The following is a 14,763-nucleotide window of genomic DNA, read 5'->3' on the forward strand; positions in this document are numbered from 1 at the left end:
CATGTCCACTACGGACGCTTTCATGCCGCATTTACCACGCCTTTTTTTGTCCCTCGACTCGTGATGCTTCCAATGGCTGTAATATTCTTCAAAAAAAGCAGCAAGGCTTCGGCTTATCCCAAATAAGCAGCTCCTCAAATGCTAGCTCGTATCTGCCTGCCCGTCTGCTTCTGTCTACCCTCGTCCTCCGTCCCCCCAGCATCTGTTTACCCCACATTTCCCCTCGCTGCGCATCCACACCGACCTGTCCATTCTTACGCCCGTGGCCTCTTCTGCCTTTCCTTTCGTGCTTCTCCATATCATCTTTTGGTTGAGAAAAAAATCAACAAGCTGCGGCTGGCATTGCTGTTTCTCTTGCGTCGCTTGAGCCCCTCTGCTTTTCTGCCTTGTTTGCTGCTGTTGAAGCTGCTTCGAGTCCTGGAACGGCAGCCCTCCGTGACCGGCTCCGACACCCGAGCCCGCTCCTCCCCCAGCCTCGTGAGACCCTTGCCGGCAATAACCTCGCGCCGCCTTGCCTCGCCCATTGTCTGCCCGCCACGGCTTCAGCATAGCTCTCTTCCGTCCTCCCTAATTTTGGAATGCTCTTGATACCGCCAATGCCGCCAATCGCTTGAAACCCAACTTTGCGCTCTTCCTTTCCCCCCGCACTCATCCCCACCTAACCCGGCCAACGCCCCCGGAACCGGCATCATGAACCTCTACCCCGTCCCGCGGTCCGACGACCTCACGCCCGAGCTGCCCAGCGCCGCCGCCGAGGCCATCGTCCTCTACGTCGTCGCCGGCCTGACTCTCACCGCCGCCGTCGCCTACTTTTGCCGCGCCGCGCTCTTCCGTCTACTTCCCGCGTGGCTGCGGCCCTTTGCGGCCGAGGAGCGGCCCAGCCCCGTCGAGGGCAGCGGCGACGACGAGGACTGGGACGACCCATTTGTGCCCAAGCGCTGGACGCACTGGACGCTGCTCCTCTTCCTCATCGCCATCTTCGGCCTCGTCCTCGCCTTCGTCCCCGTCGTCGTCGAGCCCGAGCAGAGCCTGCACCTCTTCGACATTGTGCCCTGGTTCTCCATCGCCGCCGTCACCATGGCCGACCGCCCGACGCGCACGCCGCGCATCCTGCTCGTGCAGTACTTTGTCTTGCTGCTCGGCCGCGCCGCCGCCTATTCGCTGCGCTTCCTCAACCATCAGAGCCTCCTCGACGCCGAGGAGCCCACGCCGCTGATCCGCGTCGCGCTCGCCGCCCTCGCGCTCGTCTGCATCTGCGCCATGCCCCTCCGCGACCCGACCTGGGACGTCGCCAACATTGGCACCGGCAAGCTCCCGCCCTCGCACCACCTGCGCAGCCCCGAGGACAGCCTCAGCCTGCTGCGCTTCTGGACCATGAGCTGGGTGACGCCGCTGGCCGCGCTCTGCCAGACGCGCGAAATCACCGTCGAGGACGTCTGGCAGCTGCCGTTTGACTTTCAGCACACTCGCCTGTACGAGGTCTTTCGCGAGGTCCGCGGCCGCCTGCTGCCGTGTTTGGTGGAAGCCAACGGCCTGGACCTGTTCATCTCCACCGCGCTCGCCATGGTCGAAAAGGTCCTCGAGGTGTCCAACATCCGCCTCACCAGCAAGCTCTACCAGGCGCTGGACCGGGGTGATCCCCGGCAGGCCGTCTACTGGAGCATCGTCATGCTCGCCATCGACGCCGTGCGCCAGGTCGCCAAGACGACGGCCAACTGGTACTCCCGCAAGGCTTATGAGCGCTCTCGCGGCGAGACCTTTATCGGCCTCTTCAGTAAACTCCTCACCCGCGCGGTGCCGGGTTCCGACGCCACAGAGAAAGGACCCCAGGACACCATCAACCATCACATCTCCAATGGGTCGCAGACCAAGACCTTTTGGAGTCGTCTCTGCGGCAGCCGCGAGAAGAAGCCTGTATACGCCGCCGTCCCCGCGCAGCCCGCCTCCAACGCCAAAGTCGTCAACCTCGTCCGCGGCGACACGTACGAAATCTCCCAACGCTTCTGGGACTTTCAGAAGCTCGTCTCACAGCCGGTCAAGATCCTCTTCACCATGTACTACCTCGTCGACATCATGGGCTGGCCGTCGACCGTCGGCTTCGCCCTCATGGCCGTCTTCCTCACCTGCAACACGCTGCTCGTCAAGCGCCTCATCGGGCTCGAGCGCCAGCGCACCGCCCACTCGGATAAGCGCGCACAGGCCGTCTCGCACTTCGTCGAGGCCAGCCGCCCGCTCAAGCTCAACGGGTGGACCAAGTCCTGGAGCGACCGCATCATGCGCTTCCGCGCGCTCGAAATGACCAAGCGCCTGCAGATGGCGTACGTCACGGCCAGCATTTCGACTCTGAACGTCACCGGCGGCACATCCTACCCGCTCGCCAGCATCGCACTCTTCACCCTCGTCCTCCGCCGCGGCCTCCCCAACGACGTCATCTGGCCGTCGCTGCAGCTCTTTTCCCAGCTCGAGGCCAGCGTCAAGGAGGCGTTTGACCTCATTTCCGCCTTTTGGAAGACGACCATCCCCGTCGAGCGTGTCCACCGCTACATGGACGAGCCCGACCGCGACGTCGCCTCGTCCATCACGCCCGGCGCACGCGACATTTCCTTCCACCACGCCACGTTTGCCTGGCCGTCGACCGACGTCGCCGTGCTGCGCGACGTCAACTTTGACATATCCACGGGCTTGACCATTGTCCGCGGGAAAGTCGGCGCGGGCAAGTCCAGCCTGCTGCTCGCCGCGCTCAACGAGATGGAGCTGCAGACGGGCTCGCTGACGCTGCCCGACGAGCCCATCGGGTACGCGCAGCAGCTGCCCTGGCTGCAGAACAAGACGATCCGCGAGAACATTCTCTTCCAGCACCCGTTTGACGCGCACCGCTACCGGCAGGTCGTGCACGCGTGCGCGCTCGCGCCCGACTTCGCGGCCTTTGCCGCCGGCGACATGACCAAGCTCGAGGAGGGCGGCGTCGGGCTCTCGGGCGGCCAAAAGGCGAGGGTGGCGCTCGCCCGCGCGGCGTACTCGCCGAGCCGCGTGCTGCTGCTGGATGACCCCCTCGCGCCGCTGGACCACGACACGGCGACGTCGATTGTGCGGCGCTTCCTGCAGGGCCCGCTGGCGAGGGACCGCGTCATCGTCATGGTGACGCACCGCGACGACCTGGTGCTGCGCATCGCGGACAAGGTCGTGGACGTGGACCGCGGCACCGCGCGCGTGCTCTCGCCCGCGGAAGTGAAGGAGGAGCTCGAGCACCCGTACCACGCCGCCGGGGACGAGATGCACGACGACGCGGACCACTCGGCCGCCGCGCAGGAGGAGCTCCTCTCCGGCGGCAAGATTGACCCCGAGGACCCGAGCGAGACGGGCGGCGTCTCGTGGGCCGTGTACCTCAAGTACATGGAGGCCGGCGGGTGGCACCTATGGGCGCTGCTGGCGCTGGCGTACGGCATCTCGCGGTACTGCGACATTTCGCGCGCGCGCCTCCTCGAGGAATGGGGCAAGGACACGGCCGGGCACGACTCGGGCGGCTACTGGGGCCTGCCGAGCGCGGAGCGCCACCCGAGGCTGTGGCTATACGTGCTCGGCGCGCTGTCGGCCGGGCAGATTGCCAGCTACGGCGCGGCGCAGGTGCTCCTCGCGCGCATCAGCGTCGCCGCCGCGCAGGGGCTCTTCAGAAACGCCGTGGACAAGGTCAGCCGCGCGACGTTTCGGTACCACGACGTCACGCCGACGGGGCAGCTCAAGAACCGGCTCATTGCCGACATGGCCATGGTCGACGGCGGCATCCTGGCGCCGCTCGAGTCGTTTGTCTTCAACCTCATCTCGCTCGTCATGTCGCTCGTGGCGATAACCTCGCACCAGCCGTCGCTCCTGGCGGTGCTCGGCGTCGTCTCCGTGCTCTTTGTCTACTTCTTCCGGCTGTACGTGCCCGTGTCGCGCTGCCTGCGCCGCATGGAGATGCGCTACCTGACGCCCATCATTGCCAACATTGGCGTCATGCAGGACGGGCTCGTCACGATCCGCGCCATGCGCGTCGAGTCGCACTTTCAGCAGCGCCACCTCGAGGCCGTCGACGACTTCCAGAAGCAGGACCACTTCTTCTGGAGCATGGCGTTTTGGCTCGACTTTCGGCTGTCGATGAGCTCGGCGGCGATGCGCGCGGCGCTGATTCTGCTCATGGTGGCGTTTGGCACGGCCGCGTCGGCGGTCGGCTTCGTCCTCACGCAGACCAACATCGCCATGGCGGCGGTGCAGCAGCTCTGCGAGCGGGTCGCGCAGCTGCAGCTCGACGCCGTAAGCCTCGAGCGCGTCAACATGCTCAACAGGATCCCCGCGGAGCCCGAGGGCGGCGACGAGCCCCCCGCCGACTGGCCCGCGCCGAGCGACGCCGTAACCTTTACCGACATGTCGTTCCGCTACGACGACGACCTGCCGGCCGTGCTCGACCGCGTCACGCTCGACATCCCCGGCGGGTCGACGTGCGCGGTGCTCGGGCGCACCGGCTCCGGCAAGTCGACGATTGCCAACGCGCTGCTCGCGACGCAGCTGCCGTCCCACGGGACCGTCAAGATCGGCGCCATGGACCTCGCGACCGTGGACCGCACCGCGCTGCGCAACCGCATTACCTTTATCCAGCAGGACCCGACGCTCTTCCCCGGCACCCTCCGCGACAACCTCGACCCCGAGGGCCGCTTCTCCGACGCGGCGTGCGCCAACGCCATCGACCGCGTGCTCGGGCCCTCGTGGGACCTGGACTCGCCCATCGACGCCGGCGGCAAGAACCTCTCCCAGGGCCAGCGGCAGCTGGTGGGCATCGGGCGCGCGGTGCTGCGGCGCAGCGGGCTGGTGATCCTCGACGAGGCGACGGCGAGCATCGATCGCGGGACCGCGGCCATGGTGCAAAAGGTGCTCAGGGAGGAGCTGGCGAGGAGCACGGTGATTACGATTGCGCACCGGCTCGAGGCGGTGGAGGATGCGAATTGGTGTCTGCGGCTGGAGAGGGGACGGGTGCTCGAGTGTGGCCCCGCGAGGGACTTGGCGACGAGCGGCAAGTGAGGCGTTGCATGTAGGACAAGGTGTGGAAATGTGAGGGGTTCTAGGTTGAATACAGCGCTGTAGCTGGATGAAAATACATATCACGTTAGACTTGTTCTGCCCGGTTATGCATTGTGGCTGTCTAATGGAGTCACGGCCACAGAAAGTAGTGTGCAGTTGCTCTACTCGGTCAATTGTACTGCTGGATCGGGATCACTGTGTCACCAAGTACTGAGTATATGCAATTCTATGTGCAATTCTATGTGCAATTCTATAGGGTATGTAAATCATGACTGCGTCCATGCTGGGTATTTCCGTGTACGCCCAAACCCCATCTATGCCATCGTTTACCCGAAAACCGCGTCCAGGATACGCTCAAAACGAGACCTAAAGTTGTTAGCCACGAATAACGAATAACGTCAAGGACGGTTGTACATACTCTGCTCGTCTGGGCACATAGTTGGCCTCGTGCTCCTCAATCTCGGCCAAATCCTTAATCAGGTCGACCTCCTCGGGCTTGTGGATTTTGGTCTTCATGACCACCTTGTATCCCACGTACAGCGCGGGAAACACAAACACCATCATGTACGAGAACAAAAAGTTGGGCGTGTCCCACCGACCGGGCAGAAACACGGGATACCCACCGACCAACGCCATCAGGAGCGTCCAGAAGAGCGCATAGTACGCAGCGTAGGGCATAAACCAGGCGCGGTACGGCAGCGTAGCCGGATCAACGCCTTGCGCGTGGATGGCGCGGCGGAAGCACAGGTACGAGATGCAGACACCCCCGAAATTGATGAGCTGCGACGCCGTGACGAGAGACACGAACCAGTTGAGGACGACCGAGGCGCCCGAGCCCAGCTGCAGAAAAGACAGCAGCGCAAAGACGAGCACCGAAGCAACGCAGTAGATGGGAACACCCGTCTTGGTGCAGGTGGTGAGCAGACGCGGTGCCTTGCCCTCGAGAGCCAGACCGTAGAGTGACCGTGATGCACAGTAGACGTACGAATTGCCGGCCGAGAATGCAGCCGTCAAGACGGTCGCGTTGACGATATGGGGAAGAATCGGGATGGTGAGGCGCTTCATGGCGACAACGTACGGGGACGCAGCAGCACCAGGCGCGCCGTTGGCATACGCTTCAATCAGACTCTTGTCATTGTACGGGACGAGAATGCCAACGCACAGAGAACCGAGAATGAAGAAAGCCGTCAGGCGGTAAAAGACGGCGTTAAAGGCGCGGGGCATGACTTTGCGGGGGTTTTCTGCCTCACCAGCGGCCATGGAGACGTAGTCGGGGCCGGCAATGGTAAAGGCAGCCTGGATCAGGCACTGCAGAAAGCCAATCCATCGACCGAGTCCACCCGTGTAGCCATACAGCTCAGCAAAGGAGCCGGGATTCGACCAGTAGCGGAAACCAAAGCGATCATGCTGGGGGTTGCCGCCGACCATGACAATAAAGGTAAAAAGCACGAGACCGACAATGAGCAGCACCTTGCCGAGCGCAGCCCAGAATTCGGTTTCGCCATACCACTTGACAGCAATGACGTTGATTGCGGCGTACAGCACAATGATGATGGCAATCATTGCGCCCGTGGGTATCGCCTTGGTCCAGAAATTGATGATGAGGTTGCAGGCTGTCACTTCAAAGGGCACGAGCGCGGCCTGGAAGACGAAGAAATTCCAGCCAATGGCGAATCCAAAGGCCTCGTCGACGTAGCGGCCGGCGAAGCGAACAAAGGGCGACGAGATGGGAAGGTAGGTGACCATTTCCGCCATGCACAGGGTGACAGCGAGCACGACGGTGCACCAGAAGCTAAAGGCGATGAAGAGACTACCGGGGCCGCCATGGAGAAGGCCCTGACCGATTTGAACCTGCACGGAGACGCCAATGGCTACAATAAGCAAGAGATCACGAGGGTGGGAGTGGTTTCACAAGGGACGCACATAGAGAACGGTGCCGATGCTGCCGCCAATGCCAATCAGCTGAATGTGTCGCGACTTGAGCAGACGGTGGGTTTGGTCGACCTTGCCGCTGTCAATGGACAGGCGGCCGGCATTGACATCGGAGACTGGCTTGGACTCGGCGCCAGCAGCTTTGTGGGCGCCGGTAATTTTTTCGGCATCGTAGGGGTAGGCCGGCGGGCTGTGGGCGCCGTCGGAGCCCATTGTGTCGGGGGAGGCAAAATGTGCTGCGGAAGCCGTTGCGGTGATGCGAGTGCGAGCGGCCGCGGGAGAAGCAATTGTTTCGCAGAGAACTGCAGCTTGCTTGTCACAAGACAATTGGCGCAGTCAACAGGGCCGAGGAAACGGGCGTATGGAGCTGCTGGTTGTGGGAATCGTCGTCTTATTGCATGCTTGGAAAAGTGGCCTGCTTATGGTGAAGGGTTTCGGCAAGTATCGTCGACGTGGGCTCGGTGAAGTTGCGAAATTGCACAATCGCAAAATTGGGCAAAAAGAAAAAGAAATCGGCGCCGGCCGGTCGGGGCGGCTTGTGCGTAGTATTTGAGGCAACGGCCAAACCGCGCGACAGCAGGACCAGACCCGCGCCGGACCACCAGCAGCATTGGGATAGCGTCTGACGGAGCGACGGGGTCTGCTGGTTCGCCCACTAGCAGGCCGTCGTTGGGGCGTGCTGGTTAGTGCCCTCGTCAGCAGCCAATCGACACCAGTCTAGGCCGACGCAGCATCGGTTGCCCCAGAGTGGCCAAGAACGGTAGTGCCGGCGCAGACGAGGCTTGTTGGCTAGTCAGAGTGCAGGCAGGGTGCAGGCAGGTCAGAATGGATACGGACTGGGACCTCCATGTCGCACGACGCAGTTGATTGACGAACGAGGGGCGAATGCACGCCACAGCGACAGGTGGTGGAGAGGAAATGGAGGAAATGGAGAGGCGAAGAAGGTGAGTTTGCGCGAGGCATGAGCGAGGCCTCGGGAAGTGGATTATCAATATGCGGACGTTTCATGGATGGCAATTGATGGAACCGTTTGATATTGATACATGTCGATGGCAATCAGGTTGGTTGGTGAAGGGCTGCCGAGCTTATCAGATGAGATGGGAGAATGGTGTTTGCAGAAACATGTCTCGGCTGGGTGAGGCGGATTGTGGGAAGGCTGCTGAAATGGCGCTGTAATAATGAGGCCTGTTAGTGGGCTCTACGGGGCACTTGCGGGGGTCACAATGCCACGGTTGCTGCATTTTAGTGGTCTTTTATGGCTGTCTATTTCTTCGTCTCTGCCGCCTTTTCTGTGCCTCTTCTGTGCCTTTTCTGTGCCTTTTCTGTGCCTTTTCGTGCTCTTCGTGCTCTTCTGTGCCTTTTCTGTGCCTTTTCTGTGCCTTTTCGTGCTCTTCGTGCTCTTCGTGCTCTTCTGTCCCTCCTCTGTCCCTCCTCTGTGCCTTTTCTGTGCCTCTTCCTGCTCTTCCTGCTCTTCCTGCTCTTCCTGCTCTTTTGTCCCTCTTCCACAAACCCCCCACCGAGGCACGTGCTTCTCCTGGCCCGACTCAAACCGCCGTCTTTGCCTGTCCCATCTTCTCCATCTTAGCTCCAGAGGCTCCAGAATTTAAACGTCTCGACCCCAGCTCCTCATCGCGAGCGTTGCATTGCCATCGTCCCCGTCCAGGGCTGATGCAACCAACTCTCTGAATCCCAATCGCCGTCTCGCCACATTTACACTCTGCGTTAGGGCTGCGCTACTGTCGGGTCGAGCCTCGACACCAAACTCCCTGGCCACTCTACGTGCTCATGCAGCGCCTCTTTACGCCACAGCCGTCACTTTGCTGCGCCCGTGGCGCGAGGCTCGCAGGCCTGAATGTCTTGCTGTGCATAACTGACGTGGCGCGGACACATTCCCCCGGCGCTGCACGGCAGAACAGGTGCAAACCGACGCTTACAATGTCCTCACGATACATAAACTGAATCAGCTCCATTGCTGATACATACGGCCATAGGCAGTAGAGAACATCGCGTCCCGTTTGCTCCGCTGCAATTAAGCTACTGACCGGCAGATTAGTAGTTGGGTCGGTGACGACCAGCGAACACCGGCTGCTGTATGTTATTTTTTTGTTATTTTTGCCTGCTCTCGATCTTTTGACAAGCTAGAAGCTCTTTATGTCGGTTGATCAAGTGTCGCGCGAGTCCATGTGGCAGATGGCGGTGGACGGACGAGTGCAAACCGAAGCTAATAATGTTCTTGTAATGCCACCGCGCGTCGGGGTTCTGATCCAGGCGGCCTATTTAAATGGTCAGAATCCGTTGACTTGAAGATCATGATATAACCTAAATCGACTTGCTTGCTGGTACACGCAGCCATAGACGATGGAGAACATCGCGTCACGTCAAGCTCTTCATCAGGGTTGCTTAGCGTCAGTACGTTAGAGGCGGCCACTTCGATTCTAGCGTGCTGGCCTTCAGTTTCTAGTAACTACTAATATTGACTTTTGGACGTCTTCTTGATGTTTTTAGCATTAGGATAAATTTGGCGGCGTATGAACTCCCCTTAATATATGCGAGCTACCTTTGGTATATTTTACTGGCTAGTATGAACCCGGGTTCAAAGGTAGAAACGACAGCTAGCGGCGCTCCACAGGCTCGACTATTGGTAGTACATCGGCCATCCGGCCTTGATCTCCTCTCACTGTTGCGCTGTTTCTCCAAGCGTAAGGAGAGCATCAAAATGCTCACTTCGGAAGTCATCTTTAAGATGACTAGTCTTGGAAGATTCAAACCATAGCAAGGTCTGATTATCTGACCACCTTGGCCAATGCTCATATTCATCGTCTCCGTTCGGATCTAGATTGTAGAGAAAATTGAGGTAATACTTTCGTGTGCTTCTGGAAGCATAGCCTGCTGGCAGGCCGCGGAATACCAGAAGCAAATCACTGGCGTGAAACGTCCCCAGAACTGGCAGCCAGCTTAGATATGATGACAAATAAGACCAAACCGGTACCTCTGGGTGCGAGGCAGTGGCCGATCGCAGGAACCGGCGGCGAGCCAGTGTAAATGTTTGGTCCCCAATCATGGCGGCGACCTGACCAAACATGGAGTAGGGCTTATACGTCGACTTTCCAGACGGGCTGGTCGTGTTTGTCTTGGTGTACCTGCCAACCCATGCAGCAATCTTCTCCAGCGGCGCGTGGGGAAAGTAGTTGTCGCCGAAGTAGCGCGCGAGATCGTCGTCTGACTTTACGCTCCGTTGGAACAATGAGAACAGAGTGCCCTCGTCCTCTTGATTTCCCACGATGGTCGGCACAGCGTAATAGCGGCCGTTCTCGGCAGTCTTTTCTGGGCTTTCCCGCAACACCAGTCCGTCAAAACGTGGCATAAACGCCATCTGGGTCCCGTAGTAGGAGAAGAGGCTTGGGAAGTTGTCGGTAACCGCCCTGTAATAAGACGCAAAGTCCAATGAACGGAGACAGACCAAGGTGTCTTTGGAATCCGCACACCCGGCTTGTGCTACCACTTTGTTGTAGGTGGCTTGGGGTCTTCTAGTATCGATTCCGGCGTTGGGAACACCAACGCCGGAGTTGGCAATGACTCCACGGAACAGGGGCTTATTCTTGTATGTTGCGTTACCGTCAAAGAGGTTCATCTGGTAGATTGCACTGAAAGCGCCGGCGCTCTCGCCCCAAAGGGTGACTTTCTCTGGGTCGCCGCCAAAAGAGGCAATATTGTCGGCAGCCCATTGCAAACCCATGCGCTGATCCAACAGGCCAATATTAGCACTGCCGTCTCGGACCATTTCCTTTCCCGGCAGGAACCCAAAGCCGTTCAGGCGGTAGCCGACGGCGACAAAGACGAAGGGCTGGTTATTTTTGACACCGGCTTTGATGAATGAAGAAGCGTCGTAGGTACTCGTCGACCCCATCTCAAATCCACCTCCATGAATCCAGAATAGCACTGGCAGCTTTGCGTCGGCGCTGACATTGGTCGGACGCTGCACAGACACTGTCAAGCAGTCCTCCTGCCCAATGACGTTCTTAAAGAACGGCAATTTGAACAGCTGTTTACCGAATTTTCTGATGATGTACTGGTCGACAGGTGTGACTGGGAACTGCGGGCACTTGGGTGCTGTCCCGCTAGCATCAATGGCGCTGGCATGATTGTCTGGCAGTCTCTGGGGTGGGCGGAGGCGAAGGGGGCCTGTTGGCGGATGCGCATAAGGGATGCCGTTGAACGTTTCCACACCGGAACGCAAGCGCCCATTGACAGTAGTCCCAGAGGAGAGATGAGTTGTTACGGGCTGTCCTTTGCCAACAAGCAGATTGAAGCCGAGGCTGAGCAGCAGCACTAGGGCCGCTACCGAGGTCAGGGACCTGCGGGCAGCACGGAGCAACGCCATGGCTTTCAGGGCTGTGGTAAAGAAGAAAGATCTGTTGAAGGGAGACGAAGCGCTGTTCTGGAGTGAAGATGGAAAACGGAAACTACAGTCGCTGTATCGTAAATTTCGCGAGTCCCTCTTACACCAGTTCTCCCTCCGGTTAAGCGGGGCAACTTAGCTACCGTCTGTGATCTGGTCCTGGTGAGGACTAGTGGGACCGGGATACGCCTCATTGCCGAGGATAGAAAGACGGCATCGGTCTTCGGGGGGGGTATAAACGAGTATCAGCTATTGCAATTTGACTGTAATTGGTTTGTCACCACAGAGAGGTCCCCCTTTTGGACGGAACCCGGCAATGGTACCAAATATTCGGTTATAAATTCGTACAGACAAAAAGAAGCTACTCAGTTGTTGGAGCCTTGCAAGATTGGAATTGGATTCCCGATGTGCGAGCGTTTAACTACGGCAACTTGTAGTTAACCAATTAGACCCAACATTAACCACCCACTTTCAGGCTATACCCACTTTTAGGCTGGTATTTCCTAGCCACCTTCTACCTCCACCTATATTACTAAAACTGTAATTTCTTATATAATAATAATTATTATAGTGTAATTCTAGGAATATAAACACTAAAAAAGGCTATACATTTACTTATAGAATACTCTATAAACTCTAATATTAAAGTATTACTTTTATAAGGGGAATATATTAAGTATTAGTATAATAGAGTATACTTTTAAATAATTAATTATAATTTTTAAAAATTAAGTTATTTTAAATTAAGTTATTTTATATAAGTTATTTTTAAGTCTTATAAATTATAATAAAAGTCTTAATACTAAGTTTTTATTATAAGTTAAAAAAGAATATTTAAAAAGGTGATTTTTATTTATAAAAATAGGACTTTATAATTAATTAATTATAATATTTTAAAAATATCTTATATTAAAAAAAAAGTTAAATTTTCATTATTTAATACTATCTTATAGCTTTAAGTTTAACTTACTTTCTAAGAAATAGACTTACTATACCTTAGATTTAAGCTATTATTATACTAGATGTGGGTGACTAATGTTAGTTTGTGAAGAAAAGGGCATAGTACGCGCTGTATAGGGGCCGACAAAGTGGGTACAACTGCTTGTTTGTTTGCTAGCCATAAATAATTAACTCAAATTCCCATGAGGAAATCCAACTGTGACCTCGCACCGTCTGATGCAGCTTTCTTTCCTTCAGCATAGTAAACTGGGCAACATGCATTTGTACACTAAGCTCTGCGCCCTAGCCGCATCCGCCACCGCTCTGGCTACTGCTGATGCCCGCTTTGCTCCAGACAAGGTCCACGCTGAAAAGAACGCGCACGCCATCTTCAACTCGATACACTCTGCCGGTCGGCAATGGGGCTCAAGCATCTACCACAATGGCTTTGCCCTGATCCCCGTTGTGGTGCCTCGCGGGTCCGTCTTTTACCACGGGGCCGCGACAAAAGAGCAGCCTGCGGGGCCAGAGTGGCTAGCTTTCGAGCCTGAAGCTGCCGAAGCTTTCGGTTCCGACTGGAGTAGCTGTCGCGGCAGCTGCGAGCCCTCGAGTGACTCGTCAGCCACGGCTCAAGCAAGCACGTCGGTGTTGGCCGTACGAAGTTACGTTCACACGTATAGAAACAAACGTGACTTGAAGCTGCTGCTCGTCGACGGCATGTCGGGCGCCAAGACCAACTACGGTACACTTGACACGCAAGACTTGGTGCTGCTCGAGGGCAGGAAGCTTGACCAAGACCAGTTCGAAGACGAAAGCCGCGCTCAGGAGCTGTGCAAGGTGGTGCAGCCCTGGGGCTACGACGGCCTGATTAGGGCCGAGCTTGGCTTTGAGATTATCAACTGCAACTTTACAGGGACCGTGACCCAGATGAAAGTAAAGAGCACCTTTTTCAGCAAAGACAAGGCTGGTGACGACTCGATGCGTATTTACCAGTGGGCTCGGGCTGCCGGTCAGCGCTACGATGGTCTCGGGGCGCGCCTCAAGTTTGACTTCTCGTCGATGGTCTCCGGGCTGTTTTATCCCATCAACACGACGAACCCGGATCCGTCGCATCCTGAGTTCAAGCGACTTGCTGCGACGCCCATGGACAATCTGCGCGTTATCAAGAACCGTGTGGCAGAAATTGCCAAGGCCGATTTCCAAACCTTTCTCATCGACTGGAGGTACATTGTCGACACTGTCGTCGAGAGGTTCTCTGATAGGTTGGCTGCCATGGCTGATGAGGATGTCGGCGACATGGAATTCATCAACGAGATTGAAGCTGCAGCGACTAGTTACGTCGACGCAATGGCTCTGGAGAGTGATGGAGAGGATGCTCCGGATCAGGACGCCTTCATCAAGCAGTCAATCAAGGACTGCATGGACCACTATCTGTATCCGGCTCTTCCCTTTTCTGGGCGGTGGAACCAAGCAGATCATATGCTCTACCACAGCGTCATAACCGTCACTAGCCACATTTGCACGACATTTATCCAAGGCTGGCGAGACCTCCGTGATGCGTCCTCTTCACACAAAGGCGGTATTCGATACAGCGACGACGTCAAGCAGCAACGCACTACCCTCCACATGGTCAAGTCACAAGTTCGGCAGCTGATGAGTCGCTTGGGCTGGGCGCCATGGCGCAAGACTCGGCCTTGCCCCGTCGACGAGGCCATGTTTGTCGCCATGTGGCCGTACGGCGACAAGACAGACCACTTCAACCCTGGATGCCGCAAGAGGAGTCAGCTCGTCGTGGACAGGAATGATTACTGGAACCTCAGCTACGTGGACGCCAGCGGAGAGACGCCGACGTTCAGCTCTGAATCCGAGGAGCTGTAGCATCCCTACATCTCTGCATTTTTATAGGCTATAGAATTAAATCCCAGAGTTAGTTTAAATTTAAAAGTAGGCTAATAGTTTCTTTTAAGTCTAGAATAAAGATAAAATAAAGATAAAATAAAGATAAAATAAAGATAAAATAAAGATAAAATAAAGATAAATAAAAGATAAAATAAAGATAAAATAAAGATAAAATAAAGATAATAATAATAATAATAATAAGGATTATAATAATAATAATAATAATAAAGATAATAATAAAGATAGGGGTAAGATTAGCTTTAATAAGAAGGTAAATTTAACTCGGCTTAAATCTAAAAAGGAGGAGGAAGAGAAAGAAGAGGAGAAAAAGAAGAAAAAGGAGGAGAAGAAGGATAAATTCTCTACTTTAAAAAAAGTGTAAGACTTTTAAAGACCGCAGAGCTTTATAGTAGATACTGTTATAGACTGGCCTCACGGCTACTACAGGTAAGCGTCATAATAGTTATTAATTCTCTTAAGGAGAGAAGAAAGAGGAAGGAAGGGGGAGGCTCTCTCCCTCTCCCTCTCCCCTAATCTAGCTT

General features: G+C 56.2%; 4 protein-coding genes across 4 annotated transcripts; 2 read left to right on the top strand and 2 right to left on the bottom strand.

Moving 5' to 3' along the window:
• Positions 1 to 690: 690 nt before the first annotated feature.
• On the top strand, positions 691 to 5,052 carry LMH87_008377 (uncharacterized protein; the record flags this gene model as incomplete). Its single annotated transcript, XM_056197682.1, has 1 exon — positions 691 to 5,052. The coding sequence occupies one exon, from the start codon at positions 691 to 693 to the stop codon at positions 5,050 to 5,052; it is 4,362 nt and encodes a 1,453-aa protein (XP_056057476.1).
• A 326-nt stretch (positions 5,053 to 5,378) lies between these two features.
• On the bottom strand, positions 5,379 to 7,197 carry LMH87_008378 (uncharacterized protein; the record flags this gene model as incomplete). The annotated part of the gene is made up of 3 exons (XM_056197693.1): positions 5,379 to 5,418; positions 5,471 to 6,903; positions 6,976 to 7,197. 3 exons carry the CDS (start codon positions 7,195 to 7,197, stop codon positions 5,379 to 5,381), a joined length of 1,695 nt encoding a protein of 564 aa, XP_056057477.1.
• Positions 7,198 to 9,658: 2,461 nt separating this feature from the next.
• LMH87_008379 (uncharacterized protein) lies at positions 9,659 to 11,365 on the bottom strand (the record flags this gene model as incomplete). The annotated part of the gene is made up of 1 exon (XM_056197705.1): positions 9,659 to 11,365. One exon carries the CDS (start codon positions 11,363 to 11,365, stop codon positions 9,659 to 9,661), a length of 1,707 nt encoding a protein of 568 aa, XP_056057478.1.
• A 1,194-nt stretch (positions 11,366 to 12,559) lies between these two features.
• Positions 12,560 to 14,200, top strand: LMH87_008380 (uncharacterized protein; the record flags this gene model as incomplete). Its single annotated transcript, XM_056197716.1, has 1 exon — positions 12,560 to 14,200. One exon carries the CDS (start codon positions 12,560 to 12,562, stop codon positions 14,198 to 14,200), a length of 1,641 nt encoding a protein of 546 aa, XP_056057479.1.
• Between the last annotated feature and the right edge of the window lie 563 nt (positions 14,201 to 14,763).

Source organism: Akanthomyces muscarius (genome assembly GCF_028009165.1).
Source record: "Akanthomyces muscarius strain Ve6 chromosome Unknown contig_16, whole genome shotgun sequence".
NCBI classification, from domain to species: Eukaryota; Fungi; Ascomycota; class Sordariomycetes; order Hypocreales; family Cordycipitaceae; genus Akanthomyces; species Akanthomyces muscarius.